General features: G+C 36.5%; 1 protein-coding gene across 3 annotated transcripts in view; it reads left to right on the top strand.

Moving 5' to 3' along the window:
• The first annotated feature begins 1,117 nt into the window (after positions 1-1,117).
• The window catches only part of KLHL5 (kelch-like family member 5), a 43,316-nt gene continuing 22,247 nt past the window's right edge, over positions 1,118-22,186 (top strand). The window contains exons 1-4 of one of the 3 annotated variants that reach the window (XM_010291205.1): positions 1,118-1,576; positions 11,991-12,173; positions 20,764-20,900; positions 21,345-21,541. In XM_010291205.1, coding sequence (XP_010289507.1) covers positions 1,200-1,576; positions 11,991-12,173; positions 20,764-20,900; positions 21,345-21,541 — 894 coding nt within the window. In that variant the 5' untranslated portion in view covers positions 1,118-1,199. Of the gene's footprint in view, positions 1,577-11,987; positions 12,174-20,763; positions 20,901-21,344; positions 21,542-22,186 lie in introns of all 3 variants that reach the window. The other 2 variants (XM_010291204.1, XM_010291206.1) reach the window with 2 other exon arrangements.

Raw genomic sequence — 22,186 nt, 5'->3', positions numbered from 1 at the left:
ATCCAGTGCCTCCTTGTTGTTCTAAAATTGTTATTACTATTTGCATGTGATTGGAATGAGTCTCAGCATTTTATACCTAACTAGCTTCATATGTCATAGAGGAAATAGGCTAGTTCTCATAGGAAATGCAAATTGGTCAGTGTGTATTTTGTCCTTTTGTCTTTCTCATCCTCATTCAAGTAAAAACTTTTGTTGGATATTTCAATACATTTCATAAATTACCTATCTAGAGGTAATTCTGTCTCTCTTTTTCACTGTTCCATCACAGTACTTTTAACCTGATCTGGAACAGGTGATTGTATATGATTAGAAAGAAACCTTCTGGGAAGTCATGTTTTGTTGTCTATTTTGCAGGGGGTGTTTCTGGTGTCTTGGATAGCAACCAGTTAGCTTTTTCTTGCTTTTGCTTTTAGTGATGCATAAGTGAACGGAAACCATTAGCTCATTTCAGATAGAAATTTTCAGTTCCTGCGGACCTAGATTTGAATCAAAGCATATCAAGATGAAAGGCTCTGTAACCCAGTACTAGTCCCTTGAGCCTTCCAGGCTGTTCTTGTCCTTTTTAAGTTAGTGCATGTCCTGTAATGGGAAAAATAATTATTTACAGTTCAGTTTCTCCCCAGCATAATCAGTTATCTTTGGGTTGGTTTTAAGTCTTTTCTGTAAATTTATTCTTTAGCAGTACAGGAAGAATTTAATTTGCTTTTTGCGTTTTTTTTTCCCTCTGTAGTAGCAAGAGTTAACAGAATAAGAAGCAGAGATTCTAAGATGCAGTACAGGAATTCTCTGTCATTTGTGGTTTAAGAAAAGGGGGTGGTATTCAGCTCTTGAAAGGGCTTTAATGGATACTGTTTGGTGTTTTTGAAAGCTAATGGTCAGAGGAGAGCAACAGACACAGCCTTGGAGCTTTTAGGGTAAACTGATTAGCATTTTTCCTGATTGAGGTGATTGTTTCACCTCCTCTTTTTCTCTCAGGATTTTTCACCGTCTGTTGCCTTCTGTTTATATTCAAGTGACATACCGTTAAAGAAGCCTTTTTTATGTGATTGCAGTGCTTTCTCTGCTCCCTCTGTAGAAAATCTGCTTGCCACAGACAGGCAGAGCATGTGTTTCTCTTGTCTTGGTTGGGTGCACAAATCTTCTTTTATGCGTGCTGCTTCTTACCCTGTTGCCTAGACGATCACTGGCTTTCACTAAGGATGTCTGGTTCTCGTAAAGAGTTTGACGTGAAGCAGATTTTAAAAATCAGATGGAGGTGGTTTGGTCATCAGGCGTCAGCCCCTAACTCTGCAATTGAAAACCACCAGGGAGACTTCTGGAATAGAGGACAAAAGGTAACAACTGGTGGCACAAAGTTTTTAGAAGCAGGTAACCTGCCTTTAACATCAGTTGGTTACAGAAGGTCCAGCCAACAGGATTTCCAGAATTCACCTCCTTGGCCAATGGCATCCACCTCAGAAATCCCTACATTTGAATTCTCAGCAGAAGACTCTGGAGGTGCACGTTGGCTTGACAGACAAGAAACAGATGATAGAGCAAGTGAAGAAGAAAATGAATCGGACAGCAGTTCATGCAGGTTAATTATTACTTTCCTATTGTGAGAAATGTGTTTTCGTTTCATGTTTACAGACATCATGCATATATAGGCTAGCCTTTATTTTAGATTAAATGCTTCAGAAAGCTAGCTGCTGCTGTACATCAGAAACAGAAAATGATTTATAATCAGGGTTCTGTGTGTTTACTAGGACCTTGTTAAAAGACAACTTTTAGTCAATGTGGATAAATAAAGTGCAAATATACTCACTTGTAATAGTGCATATGTATACCAAGCACATGCTGCTTAAATAAGGTACTTCCACTACATGGTAATGTTACAGGATGCTTTCTAAATTATTTTGAAGTGACACTGATTGTTTAGTTATGCTAAGAATTAGTCCCATGCCAGTTAGGAGAAAACTATGAAAATGTAAGCTTCTTGTGACTCTTATCAGATGTTTCCACAAGTTTCTATCGATGAGGGAGATGAAAGTGTAAAAAATAATTAAGACTGTAAAACAGAGTTGTTTTTTTTTCACCTTATGCATATGCAACTTGAAGGAAAAAAAAATATTTCATCTACTGAAAGCCAACCAGTTTGTGCTTTAAAGTGATTGCAGTTATCTGTCCAGGTGTCTTAAACTATGTATCTGGCTTGAAAAGAAAAAAAACGGGTTTATTGTATCTATAAAGATGTTTTGTTGTTCTTCTCTTACATATCATTGCTAAAGATGAAACTGTAAAATTTGCTCTTAAATGAAAGGTGTTGACCAGTTGTAAATTAGGGAAATTAATAATCTTTCTTGGTAAGTATCAGTTTAATTCTTTTATTTCCTTTTACTGCATATCAGCCATTCTTCACTAGAAGTATTTTTCCTGGTTTATAGTGCATGTAGTGCATAACAGTTAGCTATTTCAAGTAAATGTTATGTTTGCTTTCTTGCTTTTAAGATAATTTTGCGATGATACGGCATTTCAGAAAGTATGGCTATTTAAAAGGGTACACTGTTTAATAAAGCCTATTAAGGACAGATCAGTCTAGTTATAGCAGTTTTAGTGTTTCGCATTCCCTGGGAGAAGAATTCATTTAGTGCAATGGCAAAGTAGTCCATAATGTAAACACTAACTATTTACGGTTTATATAAGCTTTAAAGATTCAAGGAAATGAGGAGGGTAAAAATGCTTAGGCGTCAATACAGTGTATTTGTTTTTATCACTGAATGGCAAAAGTACGAGAATTACAGGGAAGGGAAATCTTGTGTACTGATGCTTCATTACAGCAGTCTTACTATGCTGCAACAGCTATATACTATAAATAACATATCTCTGAAGAGGTCCTATTTTGAATTATATTCAGGTATGAATTTTTAAATAGCTGTGTCACTGGATAATATATATGGTATAGGTGTAAATCACCTTCCATTTCAACACCACCTACTTGAGATGTGAAATTTGTATGTACATCATTACCCCAAATAGGATATTCTCACCATAGCAAGGCAATCACTGTAGAAAAAAATGGAATTTTAAGAGATAGTGTGTAGATTGAAACTACTACAAATCTGTTCTTAATTGTAGGAGAAAAATTCACGTGTGACAAAACTAATTTGTTACTTTGCAGAATTGGAGAACTGTAGGTACTTATTTAGGGCATGTGAGAAGCCTATATAGCATTGGGAGTGTTTTGGTTTTGGGGGGTTTTGTTTGTTTTTTAGACAGAGTTGTATTCTACAGATGCACATAGGATTTGAACTTAGTAAAGTTGAAGTATGTTTAATTATGTGTTTAATCATATATAGCATCTAGAGTTATTTGCAATTCCTTTATTGTCTTGTAATTCTTGCTAGTGTTTTACTTTCATGCTTTAAAATACTTATTTTAGGTAAATTTTGAGTGTTGGTACAATTTAATATGTAACCAATGCTAATGTAAGAGCTTGCTTTGTATTGTTACCAGTATCCTTAGTCTCATGGGGAGACTGTACTTAAACCATGTTTTGTTCACTCCCTTTGTTAAGAATGTGTAAATTGTTGGGCAGACTACATAAATCTGCCTAACAGCTGGATTTTTATCTGATGTTAAGAATTTAAGTGGTCTTTTAAAAAATTAGTCTAAATTATAGCTTCTTATCTACTGACTTGAGGAAAAAAAATAAAACAACGCTTTCACCTATGCAGTTTTCAAAGGGCTTTTTTCCCCATATGAAAACCCTGTTATCTCCATTAGAAACAAATTGTGTGTATGAAAAAATCCTTTTCTTTTAAACTTTTTGTAGAAGCTATGGTCTTACTTCTTCGCTCCTCTGTAACTTACTACCCAGTTAACAAGCCCTAAAAGCATGAATTGACAGCAGCAGCTCTACTGCTTTGTGTGTATCAATCATCCTTCCTCTTTGCCATGTCATACAGTGCAGGTAGAAAAGCATTTAGATCAGGTCTTTGTCATTACCAAAGCTTTAGATCATTACGTGATTCAGACGAGAGCTACTGTAGAATTCATTTGTTATTAGTACAGAGCTTGGCGGCATGAAGGATAAGCAAATTCCTAGTACCAGATTTTTTCCAAAAGCTGCATCTGAGATACAAACAGATCATCCAGATTGAGGGATCAGAGCTAGTCAGCTATAATGCTGTTCACATCATACTCTTACGTATTGTTTGTAACCAGCATTAACCTGAATGATTGTTTACTGGGCCAGTGAGTTTTGAATTCTTTTGCTGTTTTTTGTCTCCTAGATTTCCTCTAATGCTGTGGTTTGTTAACTCTCCTACATTCCTGAGGTGATGGTCATCATTTTGGATTTGTATGCTTTATAGAATTTTCCAACAGCTGTGCAGACTCTTGTATAGCAAATTTAAGACTATTAGCAATAGATTTGTTGTTCTTAACTTTTTGTGGGTGCCTTAGCAGTGGTCCACAGACCTTGAAGGCACAGTGGATATCAAGCTAAAAATACCTAGAGCATACCTAGTATGCAGAGTATTGTATCTGGTTTATTTCACTCAGGCATGCATTAAAATATTTGAATTATTTTACTGTAGATTTAAGTATGGAAATGTATTGAAATATGATATAAAATGTGTATTTATATTTGAACATTAAACACAAATAGTATTTCAGAATTCATCAGTTGTGTCCTAACCTCGAGCAGTTTAGTAAGAAGTCTGTAATGCATTTTAAGACAAGATCTGAATGTACCGGGTGGTAGCTACTCTGCAGTCTTGCTCTGTATGAACAGTCTTGGAGTTAGCATGTTATAATTTCCAGTCCAAGTCTGCCTCCCCTGCAACAGTTTTCAATCTACAGAAACCTTTGATACATCTTTTCTTTGACCTCAGTGTTACTGACCTTTGAGGCTTGTAAATTTGTTAAGACCTCCAATTGTGCTGTGTTTTTCTGTGTATCTCCTATCACAAAATAATGCAAACTGTCAAGTGAGGACAGTTGATAGATTCCCTAATTATGGCATGATGATAGTATGATGCTTGAAATTAACTGAAAAACTATAAAAAGAGCATTTTTCGCTAGATATATACATGAATTAGGCAAAAATAAGAAATTTCGTTATTGAAAGACAAGTTGTTTTACAGGGGAGAATCTCTAGTTTCTTTTCTTCCATGCTACTGCTAAAATTCTTTAATTTTCTACTGTGCCTATTACATCTTCACTTGGGTTATGTCTATGCACATTTGAAAAGTGTTAGTGCAGCACAATTACATAGCATATATGAGGCAGATTTAATCTCATAAGCTTGAACGGTAGATGTTGTAATGAAGATAAGGTAACAAGAGGCTTCAGCATGGACTTCACAAAGCCACAGGGGATTCCAGCTATTGATTTGAATGGAATGGGCTTCCATGCAAGGCGATCATATTTTTTCAGCTCGGTCAGGTATGGCTTTGTACTACTGCACTTCTCGATCACACTGCAACGTAGATGTATCATGAGGTAGTCTAAGTAGTTTGTTTTCCAGACAATGCATGTTACCAGTGATGTTTGTGTGGGTAAATGAATTCACTGCACTAAATCCAAGCCATGTCTTAGAAGTAAGACAAGAAACATCAGTGCTATAATCAAAGGTCTAGCTGCAATGAAACATACCTGCATTATTTCTTATCAAAATTGGAAACAAGTAAAGATGCAGTAGTATTGGCCTAGCAGGCTGTGTATACATGTCTTTGTTGGACTAGCATAGGTAACGCTGGAGTCTGTGCTCCAGCTTCTCATGTCTGTTGTTACTCATGCCAGCTCAATTAACGTTAATGCACATGTATTTGTGCTTGCTTGAACCTGTGCCTTCTGACTGCAAGATTGCAAGTTCTGGCGATTGCTGCAGTTCTTGTCTTTAGCATAGAGTAAATCACTAGTCCTGAAATTCACATGCATGTATAGCTTTACTGTGCTCTTCAGTCTCTCCAGAGTCACTTTTGTCCTCTTCCCGTTGTCGTTTCTTACCTTGAATTATGATACACTATGGATTCTTAGCAGTTTTTGTTGTTACCTTCTGTGGCTTCCTCCTTTTATTTGTGCTCTTCCCAGCCTTTGGAAGAGAGTCCTGATTTTTACCATTGCTTGCTTTTTCCAAGAATCCTTTCAGCATCGTTCTTTTCTACAATCTCTGTTCTCTGCAGCTGAGGCTCTTGTCTTACTAACTTTGAAAAAGGGAATATTTTACTCCATACAAAGTATAATGTATATAACAAAATCATGGAAGCTGGCGTAAGTTGTGTTCTGGTCTCCGTATGCAATAAAATGTCCGTTAGCTGGAAGACAGCCATGTAAATGACCAAACTGCTGAAAAAATATTTTTAGGACTGTTTTGAAACATTGTATGTAAAAACTGCAATGCACAAAGCCACCTTAATACAGCAAGAAAGTTGCAAAATTAAGATTTGTTTGAAAATGCAAAAGATACATCTTAATATGTATCCTCTTTGTCCAAGGGGAGACATACTCTCTCTTCTCTAATGTGTATGACCTAAACAATTGACCAGCCTAAAGGTGACTTGAAATTGCAACAGATCTTCTAATTATATTATTATCCAAAAAATACCTTGAGATCATGGATTTGTTATGCAGTATAGCAAATGCAGTGTCCTGTCTCAAAGTAGACAGTTAGCTTACCTTTTCCTTTTGTCTGCATAAGATGATTTTTTTTTAAATTTTTTTTTTTTTTTTTTTTAATTTAGGAAGTCCAGCCACTGGAGATTTGTCTGTTCTAGTAAGGGAATAAATGCCTTCCCTGGTTTTGAACGGCAGTGAAACTTTTAGCTTATTGGTGATTTGCTAGAGTAAAGACCATATGCTTCAGTTATGATTGCAGAGTTCTGCTTTGAACAGTTAAACATTTCCTTTTGATTTCATTGATATTATTCTTGGGTTTGCATTACAGGAATGTAAACAGGAGCATGCAATTTATAGCCAGAGGTACTATGCATTATTTTTCTTTCTTTTATTGTCTCAACACAAGGCAGTCGTGCCCATCTTCCTGCACATGCTTAGCCATTTTCATCACTTATCTCTAAACCTCTTTTATTAGTTTGAACCTTTCTGAGGTGTGAATAAAACTAGTATTTTTACTATTTTTCTTCTTTGAAATGTCATGATACTTACTTTTTTTAATATCTGTGTATGTTGAGATGTCTATATTGGTTTGTTGATTTCTGTTTATTTACATGTCATATTTATAAAGGTAGTATTCTTTATGCATGAATTCAGGTTTAAAATGTTGATGTCAGTTACTTAATTTTCCGAGAAACAGTAGTGAGGAGAAAAATGTGTGTTTTTTCCCATCTCTACAGTTTTGCCAGTGTTTACTACTTCTAATGCTTTCATGTGCACCCAGTTTGTGTTAGAGAAACACGTGTAAAACAGAATTTAAGCCAATTCTATGCACAGGTTATTCTTGTTCCAATTTCCGTATTGCACCGTTTTCAGTGTATCTATGAAAGCCACTTGGTTTGGTGTATAGTCCTTCTGCCATTTCCCTGGTAGCTTTAAAACCCATGGGCCATTTTCATCTTAATGTGAGGGTAGGCAAAAGTCTGAAAGATAATGTCACTCCTTGCAAATGGCAGCTAATTAATGGAGAGAAACCCAGCTTATTGCCTTCACTGAGAAAGGGCAGAATTCATCTGCTGCAAAGCTGGCTGTGCGGCACAGCTTCCCGTTAGTCACATTATTTGCTGTCTCTTGCCTAGTGCGGCAATGCCTTAAGGAATGGAGGGGAAAGGAGAAGAGCTGGGCTTCAGGTGGTAGATGGAGTGGGAAAAGGAGACAGAGCGTAGAAACCTTTTGACAACCAGGCTTCATTTGTTGATTCTTTTGAACCAGCCAGTTGAGTAGAATGTAGCAGTGTATTTGGGGTATTTTCTCCATCAAGATTTTGCAGATAGAAATCCTGTTGTAATGCTGTACGACTCCTTTGTTCAATCAAGGCTCGAGTAACCAGCTGCGCTTCAACATGTTGCTTCTGTCAAAAGAAATGGGATTTTTTTTAATGCAAGGAAATAAGCTGTCTTGCTGCAAAAGGTTAGAAGAGACAAGGTGGTACTTATATATAAGCTCAGCATCTGTACTACGTGCTCTTGATCTAACCGCATCACTCTTTCTCTTGCAGTAAAACTACATTTTTGCAGATTCATAAGATTTCATATTATCTTGTAGAGAAGTTGATCTTTTTTAGAAGTACAGATGAGGTTACAGCTAAATTAGGTGAACTGATCGTGACAATAGAAAAATTCTAAATATGAGTAAATTTATGCATAATTTTCAGAGATAATTTTTTCAGACAATTTTATGCAATTTTTCAGAAAAATATTTAAAAATTAATTTTAAATTTTGGATTTTGTTCCTCTGTGTTTCAGAATGAATAGTTTAAAATGTATATTTGATTTTTTTCTTAGTCATAATGAAGTCTTTCTTGCTTCACTTTTATTTCAAGGACAAACATGGAGAAATTTAATTCAAAAGATGTCTTCCTAAAAATAATTCAAAATGCATAAAGTAAAATGCTTGAAAAAAGTTTTGCAATCTTTGTTACGGCCAAGGTTAATACTTACTGGAATTCATAGATTGCTAACTAATATGTGTGATTGCTATAAAATAACCATTGTAACTCTTCCTTTAAAATTAATCTCAGTGCTTTAATATAATTAAAATAACAAATCTTGTTAATAGGAACAGATTGTGCTTCTACCCCGTAAAGTTTGAAAAACAACTGACGGCTTGCTTTGGAGAGAAGAGTTTAGTAAAAGTGGGAGGAAAGAAGGCTTGTGTATGTTACAGTTTGGTTTGTTTTTAGATCTAAAACTGTGCTGTGGCTTTGTTTAAGCTACTACAATGAAGCCTGAAACAACAGCAGAAGGAGAGGTGTGAATTCAGCTCTCCAGTCATCATCACCTTATATGCTTTTACTTTTGAAACTCAACTATCCGCACTTTACTAGCCCAGTTAATTGCTTCATTGCTTTGTAATGAACTGTTACATTGGGCAGAGCGCCTTATTCCAAACATCCTACTTCAAGAAATAAAATCCTTTAAAAATGAATGGTTTTGTAGCATGACATACATAATTTTGATTTCAAAAAGCATACTCTTAAATAAATTCTTTATTAGAGAAGTTGAAGAAAGCTAGCATCTTTAGTATATGAATGTTTGTCACCAGGGTATTAAAATGAGTAGCTAGCATGGGAAACACCTTGTTGTTAGAGTAACTTATATTTTTACAATCATCCTGAAATTGTACCATATTTAATAAAAATTGGTCAGTGCTAGATAGGTTCTTTTTGACAGAAATATGGAAAGAAAAGAAAGACCAAGAAAAGTGTGATTGAAGTTTAAGAATACAGAAAGGAAACCTTACTGACTAATGTTCTAAGATACCTTAAGTGGAAATATTGTTAAGAGTATTAAAAATACTGTCTTAATCTTAAAGGAATATGCAGAAAGGGTTCTTTGATGCATTTACCTTGTGTGCTGACAGTGTCAATCTTCAGTGTCATTTTGTTAGTAGTATGTGTGAGGTGTGCAGAAGTAGCAATACCTTTAGCCTATGGGAGAGGAGAGTCATACTACACTTAAAGACAAATTTGAGTTGAGAGCCAAATCCAGAGGGAACAGAGCCGCCTTGATACTCGGGGCTGCAGGACCTCGTGGCTAGGTGTTTGCTCTAAGCATGGGATTCACAGGTCAGTGTTGGGTACCCAGGTTTCCTTTCTTTAGGTGGAAGGGGTGTAGGCCAAGAATTCTGGGAGGCTTTTCAGTACTACTTCTGGGAGAGAGAAAAGCAGGTCCTTCCCTACTTCTGTTCTTTCCTTGCTTGTGTATTTTCCCAAGCTGTCACGGCTGTGGCAAACTGAACTGGGAAACAGTTTTGTAAAACAGTTGGGGAAGGAAGATTTGATTTTTTTCATAACCAGTCATTGGGTAACAGCCCTTGAAGCTCTATCTTTCCTTTTTTTGCAAGTACCTTAACTATTAGACTGTCTTTCATGTTCTCTTTATGGACCACTGAAGCTTAATCTTTCTTTCCTTCTCCTTTTCCTTCCTTATGGAAAATGGTTTGTAAACTACTGGCTAGAGGACAGGTATAGGGTTGAACTTCTTCAGGTGCGGGGAAGAATTAAGCTTGGCTCTTATGTCCTGAGTAAGTGCTTTATCGTGGGTAGTGTAAAAGAGACACCACCGCAGTTATTTTTTCTTGCTGAGCAAGGGTGGTGACTGGCACTGAGTTCTGTGCGGAATGTACATCTATGTGGTCTTGGGGCTGGCAATAGCTCTAGTGAGGGTGTGGTCCACCAAAGTGCTGGCTTACAAAGTTTTTTTCCTTCTCCATACTAGTTTGTTCAGTTCTATCTGCACAACTCTTTGTGAGGTTGTAATGTAAACCAAATCCCTGATAATGATGTAATTTTTTAAAATCATTATTATGGGATTATTTTGAGGAATCTGAGTTAAAATATGGTTCAATCAAAAAAAACCCTAACCTGTATCAACATTACTGAGGATATGATAAATTGTGATAGAGAACAATAATTTCCTAAGCATTTTCTTGTTGACCAGCACCCTGTTCTTTCCACTTCTGTTCCTTTTCAGGGTTGCTGATTTAAGAATTGCTTTCCCTGAGTACTTCTTGCTCATTCACTGTGAGAATGCCACCAGTTTTGCCAATATAATGTTTTTTAAGGTTACATTTCTCACATGTGAGTTCCTTGATTCAGTTTCCAAAATGGCCACAAAGAATACTTGTTCCAGCTTGTCAGAGGGCCAGTGGTGGAGTGGAACAAGTGACTTACAAGGGGTGAGAAGTTGTTGAGACAGTTTAAGGAAATGGTTAACCACAGCTTAAGAGAGCACATTTAAGATAGTATCTCATTTCTGATCCATTACTAGATTTAAGTTTGAATTAAGTGCCAAATTTTTTGGCCTTTTTAGCTATCTGGGCACATGGGGGGAAAAAAACCCAACAAACCTGTACAGAACATTTCGTGCTGAAAATTTAGACTTTGATTTTGAGGAGCTCTGTCTTGAAATGAATACCCTAGGCTAAGGACTGAGCTAAGTCTTTTGGTAGATTTAGCCCTGAGCATGCTGCCTGAGTTTATGACATCTTTGTGAAAGCAGGGGTCTGGATGCAGATCTTGTGAATCCATGTCCTTCCAAATATTATGGTAGGTCCAGAGCATTTTCTAAGTTGCCTGCATTGTGGAAAAGTAAGTACCAGTCAAAGAACTGTGAGCAAGAAAAAGTGCTTCTTTCAGTGTACATAACTAGGGTTAATCTTGTTTATATCCTAGACCCTTGCATTCCTTTTACGTTTTCTCTGTTCCTCTTTTCTCCCAAGCTGCTGTGTATATGGACAGGAATACTTTTTCTCCCCATCTACCCTTGCTTTTCCCCTGTGTTGCCTTCTACTATGCTAGATCTCATTTCAGACACGTAAGGCTTCATGCAGTAGGAGTGATGGTATATTGATGTGTTTCTTGATGGTTCCCCCCCGCCACCCCGCATGCCCACAGTCTTTTACTGGCTCCATATATGCTGAATTTTGTTCTAGCCACCTTAGGCTAAGGCTTCAACATATGTGGCAGGAAGAGGTTTGATTCCTTATTGCATCCTATTGCTTTTTCAGTTTGCAGGGTCTTGGTAGATGTCTGTTCTTCCTTAACCATCTGACAACGCCGTAGATAGGATTACTGGACTGATCTTTGTGTGTGTGTTAGTCGAAGAGTACAACATTAAATGATTGTACCTTTTTCATGATTTAGATTTAGGTTTGTAGGAAGAGAGAAAGTATGAATATGAAGAGAAATAAAATAGCAAGGGAATATATATTAAAGCAAATCATGTATGTCAATTTTAAAATCACATGTGGTTTTTATTTTATCATCTGTAGATAGAATTGCTGCATCTTGATATTGTGTGAACTAAAGTTTTTGTTATTGTCTTCAGCAGAACCTCCAACAGCAGTCATACCTTATCATCTTGTCAAACTATGGAGCCCTGTACCTCAGATGAATTTTTTCAGGCTCTCAACCACGCTGAACAAACTTTTAAAAAGATGGAGAATTATCTTAGACACAAACAGCTATGTGATGTTGTGTTAGTTGCTGGTGATCGTAGAATTCCAGCTCACAGGTAAGTTTATTATAAGTCGAAGTAACTTCATATTCATTTACAAATACACCTTCAAAGTGTGTCCTATGTTTCGTTTTAAAAAGGTAAGAACATTCTAAACAATTTACAATAAACATGCTTATGTTTTTTAACATTTATTTGGAAACTAGAAGTTAATTTCTGTCTGTGGTATGCCACAAATATAAAAAATAATTGTGATCTTTTCACATTCTACTTTTTATCTTCAAGTGCATAGTAATATATTTGCATAACAAAATAAAACCCATTTTAAAACCCATATTTTTTGCATTACAAAATTCCCAAACATACCCTGAGAATATTATAAGTAGTAGTGGTTTCTGTACCACAGAATGACCTAAAAAATTTTTCTTAGATTTAATTTTTTCTTCGTACTAACAGTTAAGTTGTTGGAGTCATAATTAGCAATAAGGAGAATCTTCTGTCTGCATAAAGTTTTTTTGCTCCTGTAGTAAGAAGAGTCCTTTGATAGTAGACCACTGAACACTGACAGTAAGTGTTAGAGGGCTAAATTAGATTAAACACTACCCTGTCTGTCATCTGTGTAATTAACAGATCATGTAGCATGCCGCTTAAAAGCTAGGAAAATAACAAAGATTGTGAAAGGAAAGTATGAATAACTGAAGCATGTTACAGTATTTAATGCACTGTACTAATAGCTGAAATAGGAACCTAGGTAAAATTAAGCAGTGGTTTCGTAAGATTAAATTTACAACAGAAATAGCAGCCTAAAGCATTCCTATTTTCCATTGCTCATTCCTACCTCCACAGTGAAACTACAGCTTAAATCTGTAATAGTAATAAAAAGATGGGAAGAGTTTGCTGGTTTGGGTTTGGTATTTTGCTTTAAAAGCCAGATCTCTGCTTTTGTTCAGGTATTTTATCCAGACTGTTATGCTGACACAACTGAGGGAATGATAGCATGGGGATGGAAACTGACTTGAGGAGCCCAGAAACATTTACACTGTAACTTGCTATTGCTCTCAAGACTTTTATGAAACTTAATTTTTAAACAGGCAAAGTTATCCCTGATTTTTCCAAGCTGATTTAAGTAAATCTTACCTGCAGTTACCGTGAAAATGGGTGGTCCTGCTCTCCACCCAGCCCCTGACCTGAGTTCCTTTGTAAACACCTAGCAGCTACGTAGCTGTGGATGATGAATCCTTTTTGGAGAGACGGTAGGGCGAGCAAGATGATTTGGCTTTCCCTGTAGCTACAGACTTGCTTAAGATTGGCCTTCAGTTTGTTCAAATTAGTAGCAAAACTGCATCGTCCCTATGGAAAGAGTAAATCAGATGAAAACAGAGAATGTACATGTGTCTAGTGGATTTGCACCTGCTGAAGTAATTTAGAAGTCAGAGAGCTCTGGAGTGCTGTAAACAGGGAAAATAGTGATTATAAGGAAGTAAAATTATTTTCTTATTATGTGGCTAAGGTAGCACCTTTGCAGTATACTGTTCTGGAGTATGGTTTATGTAATAGTTAAAAAGTGTAGAAAGGGTGCAGAGGACAGCTGCAGATACCTTGGAAGGACTGGAAGGTTTTTTTGGTGGGTTGTTTTTTTGTTGTGTTTTTTTTTTTTTGCAACAAGATAAACATGCTAAAAATTCTTTAATATGGTTCGTACCTGTTTCTCATTTATTTAGGAGAACTGACTTTGCTCCTCCTGCAGTTTCTGCCACTATATCTATTTCTGTAGTGCATTAGGCATATGCTGCCACCTGTTCATTGCTCTGGTCTTCTCGTCTTGGGAGGAGAAACATCTTGCTGTAGTTGGTATATTGTGTTTTAAAGATGTATGAAAGTTAAGGCCAAAGCAGCACACCTTGTGCTTGTAGCAGGAGGTGGGAGGCTTCTCATTGGCCTCAGTTTGCTTCATAATGTTGGAGCAACTTAGAAAGAAGCTTTGCCTCTTGTACAGTAAGTCCTTTCTCTTACTGTTTTGTTTTGACAGAGACATAGCAATAACTACAGTCTTCATCTCAGTACATCCTAAGTACCTCACTGAAAATTGAACGCTTCCATAGTGGGAAAGATGAAGATGGAAATCTTAAATTTGGTTTAGAATTTTGTAGAAATTCAGTAAGAAGACTGGTTTTATATACTTGTAGTATGCTATGTTATAAGAAAAAATTCTGTAGGATTTTTTTACTGCCTGCATCCAAGTTCTGATTTCTTCAGTATTGACTGCAGGATGAAGCAATCAGTGTACTTCAGAGCACTAGTGATTATTTTATCTTAAGACTTTATAAGCAACAAAATATGTATTAAATAGATACCAGCTTAATGGCTTGGCATTCTAAGATGTGTAAGAAAATAGAAAGTTCACTTACACTGGACAACTTCTTTTTCTTTTTTTTTTTTCCTTAAGAAAGATTAGAGGATTTTTCTTAAAATACTTTTAATAATTCCTGTATTTTTTTCTTAATTCTCAGTTTCTACTTTTGATGATACTTGAATGTTCTGAGTGTTATGATGTATGTTTTTAGAGTAGAGAGCAGTGAGTTTGGTGTCTGCAATAGTAATAAGCACAGGTAATATATTACTGTAAAATTCTGAAAGGTATTAGTTTGTATCTATTCAAATAATTCAGGCTATGAGTCTTCTACAAAAAAAGAGTATCACATGTAGTCATGATTTTTCTGAATATGGCATTCTCTATTATTCTAAGTCTGTTTAACAATCTTCTCATTTTGTGCTGAAATTGTATCTAAGAACTTATTTAGGACATCAAGAAGTAAATAGGAAAATGGACAGTTCTTCACAAGGAAAAAATACATTATATTCCCACTTCCTTAGCCTGCAGTTTCATAGAGAAATTTTGCCAATTAATTTTAATTAAATTTAATTAAGTTTTTCGTATTAGATGCTTTTTCTGTATTTTTTATTATCTGCAATTTCAGATGTCCAAGTCATTTATTACATTCAGCTAACTGCTATATCCGTAATAAAAGTTTGTTTTGTTTTGTAATAACCTGCTGATGAGAACATTCCTGGCCAAAGGGGATTTAAAGCCTGCTCTGCATCCTTTAAGCAAAAATCTGAAAATCTGTGCAGAGCCTTTTTTTTTTTCCTTCCTATTGACAGTGAAAGATAGAAATATAAAAGACATGGAACTGAAGGACAGAAGGCAAATGGAAGTTTATGTACTCTAGTGGTTAGGAAGCTTCTTGGGAAGAGCATAAATCCTGTTTTGCAGAAATTTCTTATCTTGAGGCTTATTTAGCCTTTGTACTTCTTTTCTATATTGCTTAATACATCCTTTCTTTCACACTCTGTGTTGCCTTAGTTTCTAAATCCTTCACTGCAGCCTTTTTTTTGTTTTAGCTGCATGTATAAAAGTTTAACACAAGGTGTCTTTCTAAATAGTCAAAGTATATAAAAAAGCAGTTCTGCAATAGCTTTATGTTAAAAAAGTACTACGGCTACTAACAGTGTGATTGTTTTGAAAAATTTTACTAAAGGGTTTATTGTAATCATCATTTCAGTGTCAGAAGCAATAAACTAATTGTGAAAGGTTTGATTTCACTGGGAGAGCTATAATTGGAAATAATTTTAACATAAACATACTGCATGTATTTTTACGTATTCCTTGCTTTTAAACAAATTTAATTTAAATAAATGCAGATATATTAGTAGTGTGGGATAGTACCACTTTCATATATTCTTTTTATTACTGACATGCTTTCTTATCAAAAATAGAAACTAGCTGAAGCCACCAGTGTATGAGATGCTTCATACTAGGACACATAGAATCATAGGATAGTTTGGGTTGGAAGGGACCTTTAAAGGCCATCTAGTCCACCCTCCCTGCAATGAGCAGGGACATCTTCCACTAGATCAGGTTGCTCAGAGCCCCGTCCAATCTGACCTGGAATGTTGCCAGGGATGGGGCATCTGCCACCTCTCTGGACAACCTGTGCCAGGGTTTCACCACCCTCACTGGGAAAAATGTCTTCCTCATAGCTAGTCTGTCTACCCTTTTTCTGTTTAAAACCATTACCCCTTGTCCTGTCACTACAGGCCCTGCTAAAAAGTGTGTCCCCATCTTTCTTACAAGCCCCCTTTAAGTACTGGCAGGCTGCAGTAAGGTCTCCCTGGAGCCTGCTCATCTCCAGGCTGAACAACCCCAAATCTCTCAGCCTGTCCTCACAGGAGAGGTGTTCCATGCCTCTGATCATTTTTGTGGCCTCCTCTGGACCTGCTCCAACAGGTCCATGTCTTTCCTGTGCTGAGGGCTTCAGAGCTGGACACAATTGGGGTGGGGTCTCACCAGAGCTGAGTAGAGGGACAGAATCACCCTCGACCTGCTGGCCACGCTTCTTTTGATGCAGCCCAGGATACTGCTGACCTTATGGTCTGCAGTGCACATTACTGGCTCATGTCCAGCTTTTCATCCACCAGTGCTCCCAAGTCCTTCTCAGCAGGGCTGCTCTTGATCCCTTCATCCCCTAGCCTGTACTGATAGCGGGGATTGCCCTGACCCAGGTGCAGGATCCTGCATTTGGCCTTGTTGAACCTCATGAGGTTCGCATGGGTCCAATTCTTGAGCTTGTCCAGGTCCCTCTGGATGGCATCCCATCCCTCAGGTATGTCAGCCGCACCACTCAACTTGGTGTCGTCTGCTGTGTGCACTCGGTCCACCTTACAAGTTCAGTGAATGCTATTAGTGAGTTCCCTAGGACTATTTTCAGCTGTTACACAGGCACAAACAAGGAGTTGCCTAGGAAGTGTCCCTTTTATCTTTAAGATGTTAAGAAGCTTCACTTCTTTCTGTCAGGTGCATCGGGTTGGAAGATAGTAAATCTGTAAATTGTGAGGTTTGACAGTTGTCATCGTTTTACGTAATAATTGCTTTGAAGACCTAAAAACTGTATAGATGATGCAGCTTGTGGCAATTCCAACAAGAAGTACAATTCATTTCAGGCATGCCATCCTGCTCTCACATATTTTACTGGCTCTCAGTAGAAAACTTCAAAATAAGTTGAGCCGTCATGGTGGATCTTTCTATTTTTGGATCAGTACAAACCACAGAAATTAAAGACATCAGTAGCATTGGAACATCCTGTAAGAATAGGAAGATGCACTGAAATGCCCAGATTTTGTCGGTATTTAGCCCATAGCTGTTGCATGTTTTTTCCAGAGAGATAAATTGCTCAGACATCTTATGATCTCCCAGATGAAAAATTCTGGTACTTGTGTTCTTTTTCTCTACATTTTTCATATGCACTGAAAAAGAGCAGCCAACCTACTGAGTATAATTCAGTGGCCAATTTTTTTTTATCTTATATATGCAGAATTCAGTATTTGTCAGTAGCTGGTAATTAGGTAAGAGGGAGAGAGAAGGTAAATATGTTCGTCATCCACAGTTGAGCAATAAAATGCTGACTAGAATCTTGACACCCCCCCACCCCCCCGTTAAGAGGCGCCTCTAATGTCAGTATGTACTGATTTTGTAGGCATTTTAGTTGGGCCAATTATGAAAGAAATATTACTCTTGGGGGGAAAAAAGGCTACAAACTCAGAATACAAAACCGATAGCTTTCTTCAGTTTCTAAACTAAGGAAAGGCAGTATTTTGTAGCAGCAGTAGTTCCCAGTAAACTCTTGATATGGATGAATATGTTAATTTTAATGATTAATAAATAACACAAAGAGATTATTTTAAGTACTAACTGAGCTGTGATGGCTGTATTTAACAAGGAGATTGTGAATATAAGTGTAGTTTTTATAGTCATTGCACAGATTTTCTTTTGAGAAATCATACTTGTCACCTAGCTTTTTTAGAGCTTTTTTTAGCAAAAAGGTCAAATATGGATGGGGAAAGTTTTCCGTGGATTGTTCAGTTATATGAAGGTATTCGCTGCTTCACGTTGTATAATCTGTGTAGGAATGCAGTTTAATTTCAGATAATCCAAAAAAAGGTTGGAGAAAAATCAGTTACTAGCTATGAGATTAGAAGATCAATGAACAAGTGGGTGTCAAGTGGCATGAGTAAAGCAGTAATTGATTTTTATTGACTAGTGGGAAAAATATAGGACAAGAAGAGGCCAGTTGGCTGAAAGTCTGCCTTTGTTTTCTTTCATGCTAGCTCAGTGTCACCTTGATACATTGTCACTGTATCTTTTAATACCCTTTTTTCTTTAAAAGAACTTTTTTCTAAGTTAGTTGAATTAAGAGAAAAGTGTGCATACCTGTTATAAGGCTTCTTAGCTAAAATTTTTACAAAATTATTATCAATATAATTTATGCTTTGGCATATTATTTGTATTAATCTACTCCTGGGCTGCATGTACTATTTCGGCATATGCAAGTCACTCTCTGGAAAGCACTTAACATTTTAAAGCATGTATACCTTCTCATGAATCCAAACACAAGTTTGCAAAAATAGTAAATGGATTGTACTTTAAATTTCTAATAATTTCTTTTGGAGGACTTTGAGACTGGAAACTGCAGGGAGAAATTTGCTGGTATCAAAAAGCTGGTAGATGGTGTTGATGTCTGGAGCCTTGGGTTATTATTTGTCATTTCTTGAACAGTTGTTGCGGAGATCTGTACTGTCCAGCCATTTTCTAAATAATAGTGCAGCTAACTAAACCAGTTGCACTGTTGGGGGAAGAAAAAAGGAAAAAAAAAAAACCGCCACAAACCCAAAACTGTGTTAAATTTTACTTCTGTTTCCCGTCGGAGAGACTTTTCTTTTTCAAGCTGTATTCTGTGTAGAAGTTCAAGTCAGTTATTGCGAGAAGTGAGTATTTTAAGTTGTGCGTTTTGCCCTTTTTTATAAAAATTCTGAATTGGACCTGCAGGGAGACTTAGGTTATTCAAATCTACACACTTTCCCTTCCAATGAGAAGCCCTATTTTGTACATAAAAATCTGATCTTGTCATCTCTAGCATCAAATGCAGTTGCAGAAGCTCTCCCTTGATGCTTATGTGGATGTACTCTAATCTCCCTAAACTTCTGCAGATCTCTAGGAGGCAGTATTTTCATTCAACTGCAGGTGTCATTAAACCTGAGGTTAGAATGCGTAGAAGTGATGCCTGGGTGCTACGATGGCACAATGTTCTAATTCTTCTCAGCAAGTCAGCCACAGAATAAATCTCGTATTTCAAGAACAATACGTCCTTTAAAAGAACAAACTTTATTTCTCATTACAAAACTTGACTTCCATCAGACAAGATGTTAAAATAAAATTACTCTTTTCCCCATATGCTCTTAGCCCAACTCTGTTGCCTCAGCGACTAGAAAAAAGGATTACTCTACTGTAAGCCTGACCAAATGGTCAATGGTTAGAAAATCAGCAAGAAAAAAGTAGTTGAAATTAGTCAACAATTTATTACGTTGCAGTTAGTTAACTAAGAGACAGTTCTTTGTAGTCCATGACTCTGTAAATCATTTACATGTACCTGTAAATCCTCCTTGTTAATAAATGTTTAGACTTACTCCTAAGCACTGGTGCCCACCTTTTCAACTGATTTTACTCTTTTGTGGTTCCTGACCTCTGTCATCTTAACAAGCCAATATAATGTTTCAGCACAGAATAAACTGACATTTCATGAAGTATTAGATCATTGAATGTATGCAGATGGGCTGTGTCATGTATTTGTAGTAGCCTTGATTCATGGGCTTGCTGTTTGTATAGCTCAGTACATATGCAAGTGTATTTATATTTGAATTCCCTGTGAGCAAGGCAACCATGAACTGCTGCAGCACAAAAGTTGATCCAAACCACAAGGCTGTTCTGGAGGTCTCTGAGGAAAGAGACCAGCAGACCTCATGAATAGTTATGGTCGGTTTCATACAACAGTACAATGGGTTGAATATTCCTACTCCACATGATTTCCTTTCTCTTTCACCCTAGTTCCGTGAACACATACTGAGACATCAAAATTCTTGCACATTTTGTGGAGTGGCATTGTTTTATGTACTCAGTGTTTCAGTCTTAGTAATATAAAGAAGCGTCTGTTGTGCACTAACATGTTTACTTACTCGGTATCTTAAAATACTCAGAATTGTTAACAAAAGGCTAAATACCCACAAAAGAGGTTACTGTGTACCATCTCCATGTTTACTGTGCCTAGTTCTGTTATCAGTATTAGTAAATGAATGCATATGTGTGTACCAAGAGTAAAAGCATTTTAAAGCACTTTGCAAAAGGCTAGTAAGTCATTCTTCCACATTTAGAAAAGTAACTGACTTTTAAAACTAAACTCCCATATAAATGGGAGTCGATTCAATTTTTTTTTTATTATTTCCATAATGTATATTTATATTCCATTTCCAATTTATGTGTTTTGTGGGCCGTTTCTGTGTTGGCTATTAAAAGTCATTGAGCTTTGAAAGGGTAATTCATTTACTTCAGCAGCAAATGTAGATTCAGTAACTACTTCATTATTCATAGAGGGGAACTAGAGCATGGAGCAGTTTGTCAATTTTAAAATGTTTTTCTCAGTACAGTGTTTCTTCAAAGGGCAAAGTAATGAATCATAAATTAAGAAACATCAGGTTGACTAAGTTTTTTTTCTTTTTGTCTTCGTCTTTCTCCTTTTCTCCTGCACAATGTACTCAGATTGGTTCTCTCCTCTGTTTCGGACTACTTTGCGGCAATGTTCACTAATGACGTAAGGGAAGCGAGACAGGAAGAAATCAAGATGGAAGGTGTGGAGCCAAATGCATTGTGGGCTCTGGTTCAATATGCATATACAGGTAAATAGAATGAAAATGGGGATTTCATCTAATGAATTGTCCTCCTGTGAGCATTATATTCCATTACTAGATTACAAATGCTCTTTAGAAATTATTATTCATGTTATTTAATTCCTTATAAATAAATAAAAAGAAATTACCAGTGCTGTTACCTGAGGCAACCTGGTAGGATATAGTTTCTCTGATAATACTATATTCAGTTAGTTAACAAATTATGTGAATATTTTAAATGTATTATGACTGACAAAGGAATCTTATTAGGATTCCCTTTCCTTACATCATTATAGGTACTAATTTTGAAAAGTTGGTTATCTGTTGCTGAGGGTGATGTTTGCTAAGCCTTCTATTCTGTCATATAATCTGTAAATCTGTTGCCTCTGAGTTTTAGGGAATTTAACAAATTATAAGAGCAAACTAATGTGATCTCCTTTTGAATGTTACTAGGTCGCCTTGAATTAAAAGAAGATAACATTGAGTGCCTGTTGTCTACAGCTTGCCTTCTTCAGCTCTCTCAGGTTGTAGAAGCATGCTGTAAATTCCTAATGAAGCAGCTTCACCCGTCCAATTGCCTTGGAATCCGATCTTTTGCTGATGCGCAGGGTTGCACTGACTTGCACAAGGTGGCTCACAATTACACTATGGTATGTTGTTATTTCAAGTATCATCTGTTTTATTTAATAAGGAAAATACAGAATGTTTTCCTGAAAAAAATACTAATGTTTTTCACTTGAAAGCCTTGATCATGTTCCAAGCAAGAATGCACATATGTTCTTATGATGAGAAATGACAAAATAACTGGTCTATTAAAACTATTTAAACTGGTTTAATTAAAACTATTAATTAAAAATAAGTTGCTGGTTTAGAGTTGGAAGGAAATAGGCAAGCATTAATGGTTCCCTGGAACGATAATGGGATTGTGTGTTATGATGCATTTAATAATATCATTCAAAAACTTGTTCTTGTTTCTGTCAGTCAAAAACTACAAACTTAACAGTGGGCAAGCAGCCATCATCTAGTCCAAAATAACACATTACTAAATGAAACTGCAGAATTCTTGTTTTGTAACGAGCTGGAGTAATCAGGTTCTAAGTTATACTTGGGATATGAATGTGGGCATTCATCAATACAGATTCTGCATTATCCTTGATTTCTTAGTAATGGGATGTCAGGATGGCATAAAACAATTTAATCTTAAGCTAGGCAACATGTGACTAAACACAAATTTGACAATGCTATTTTCAGAGTTAATTTATAGAAAGACTGACCTGCTAACTTAATTTAGCTTC

The sequence above is a fragment of the Phaethon lepturus genome, unplaced genomic scaffold (genome assembly GCF_000687285.1).
Source record: "Phaethon lepturus isolate BGI_N335 unplaced genomic scaffold, ASM68728v1 scaffold6807, whole genome shotgun sequence".
NCBI lineage: Eukaryota > Metazoa > Chordata > Aves > Phaethontiformes > Phaethontidae > Phaethon > Phaethon lepturus.
Note: the sequence above shows the minus strand (reverse complement) of the source record. Positions and strands in the feature narration are given on the sequence as shown.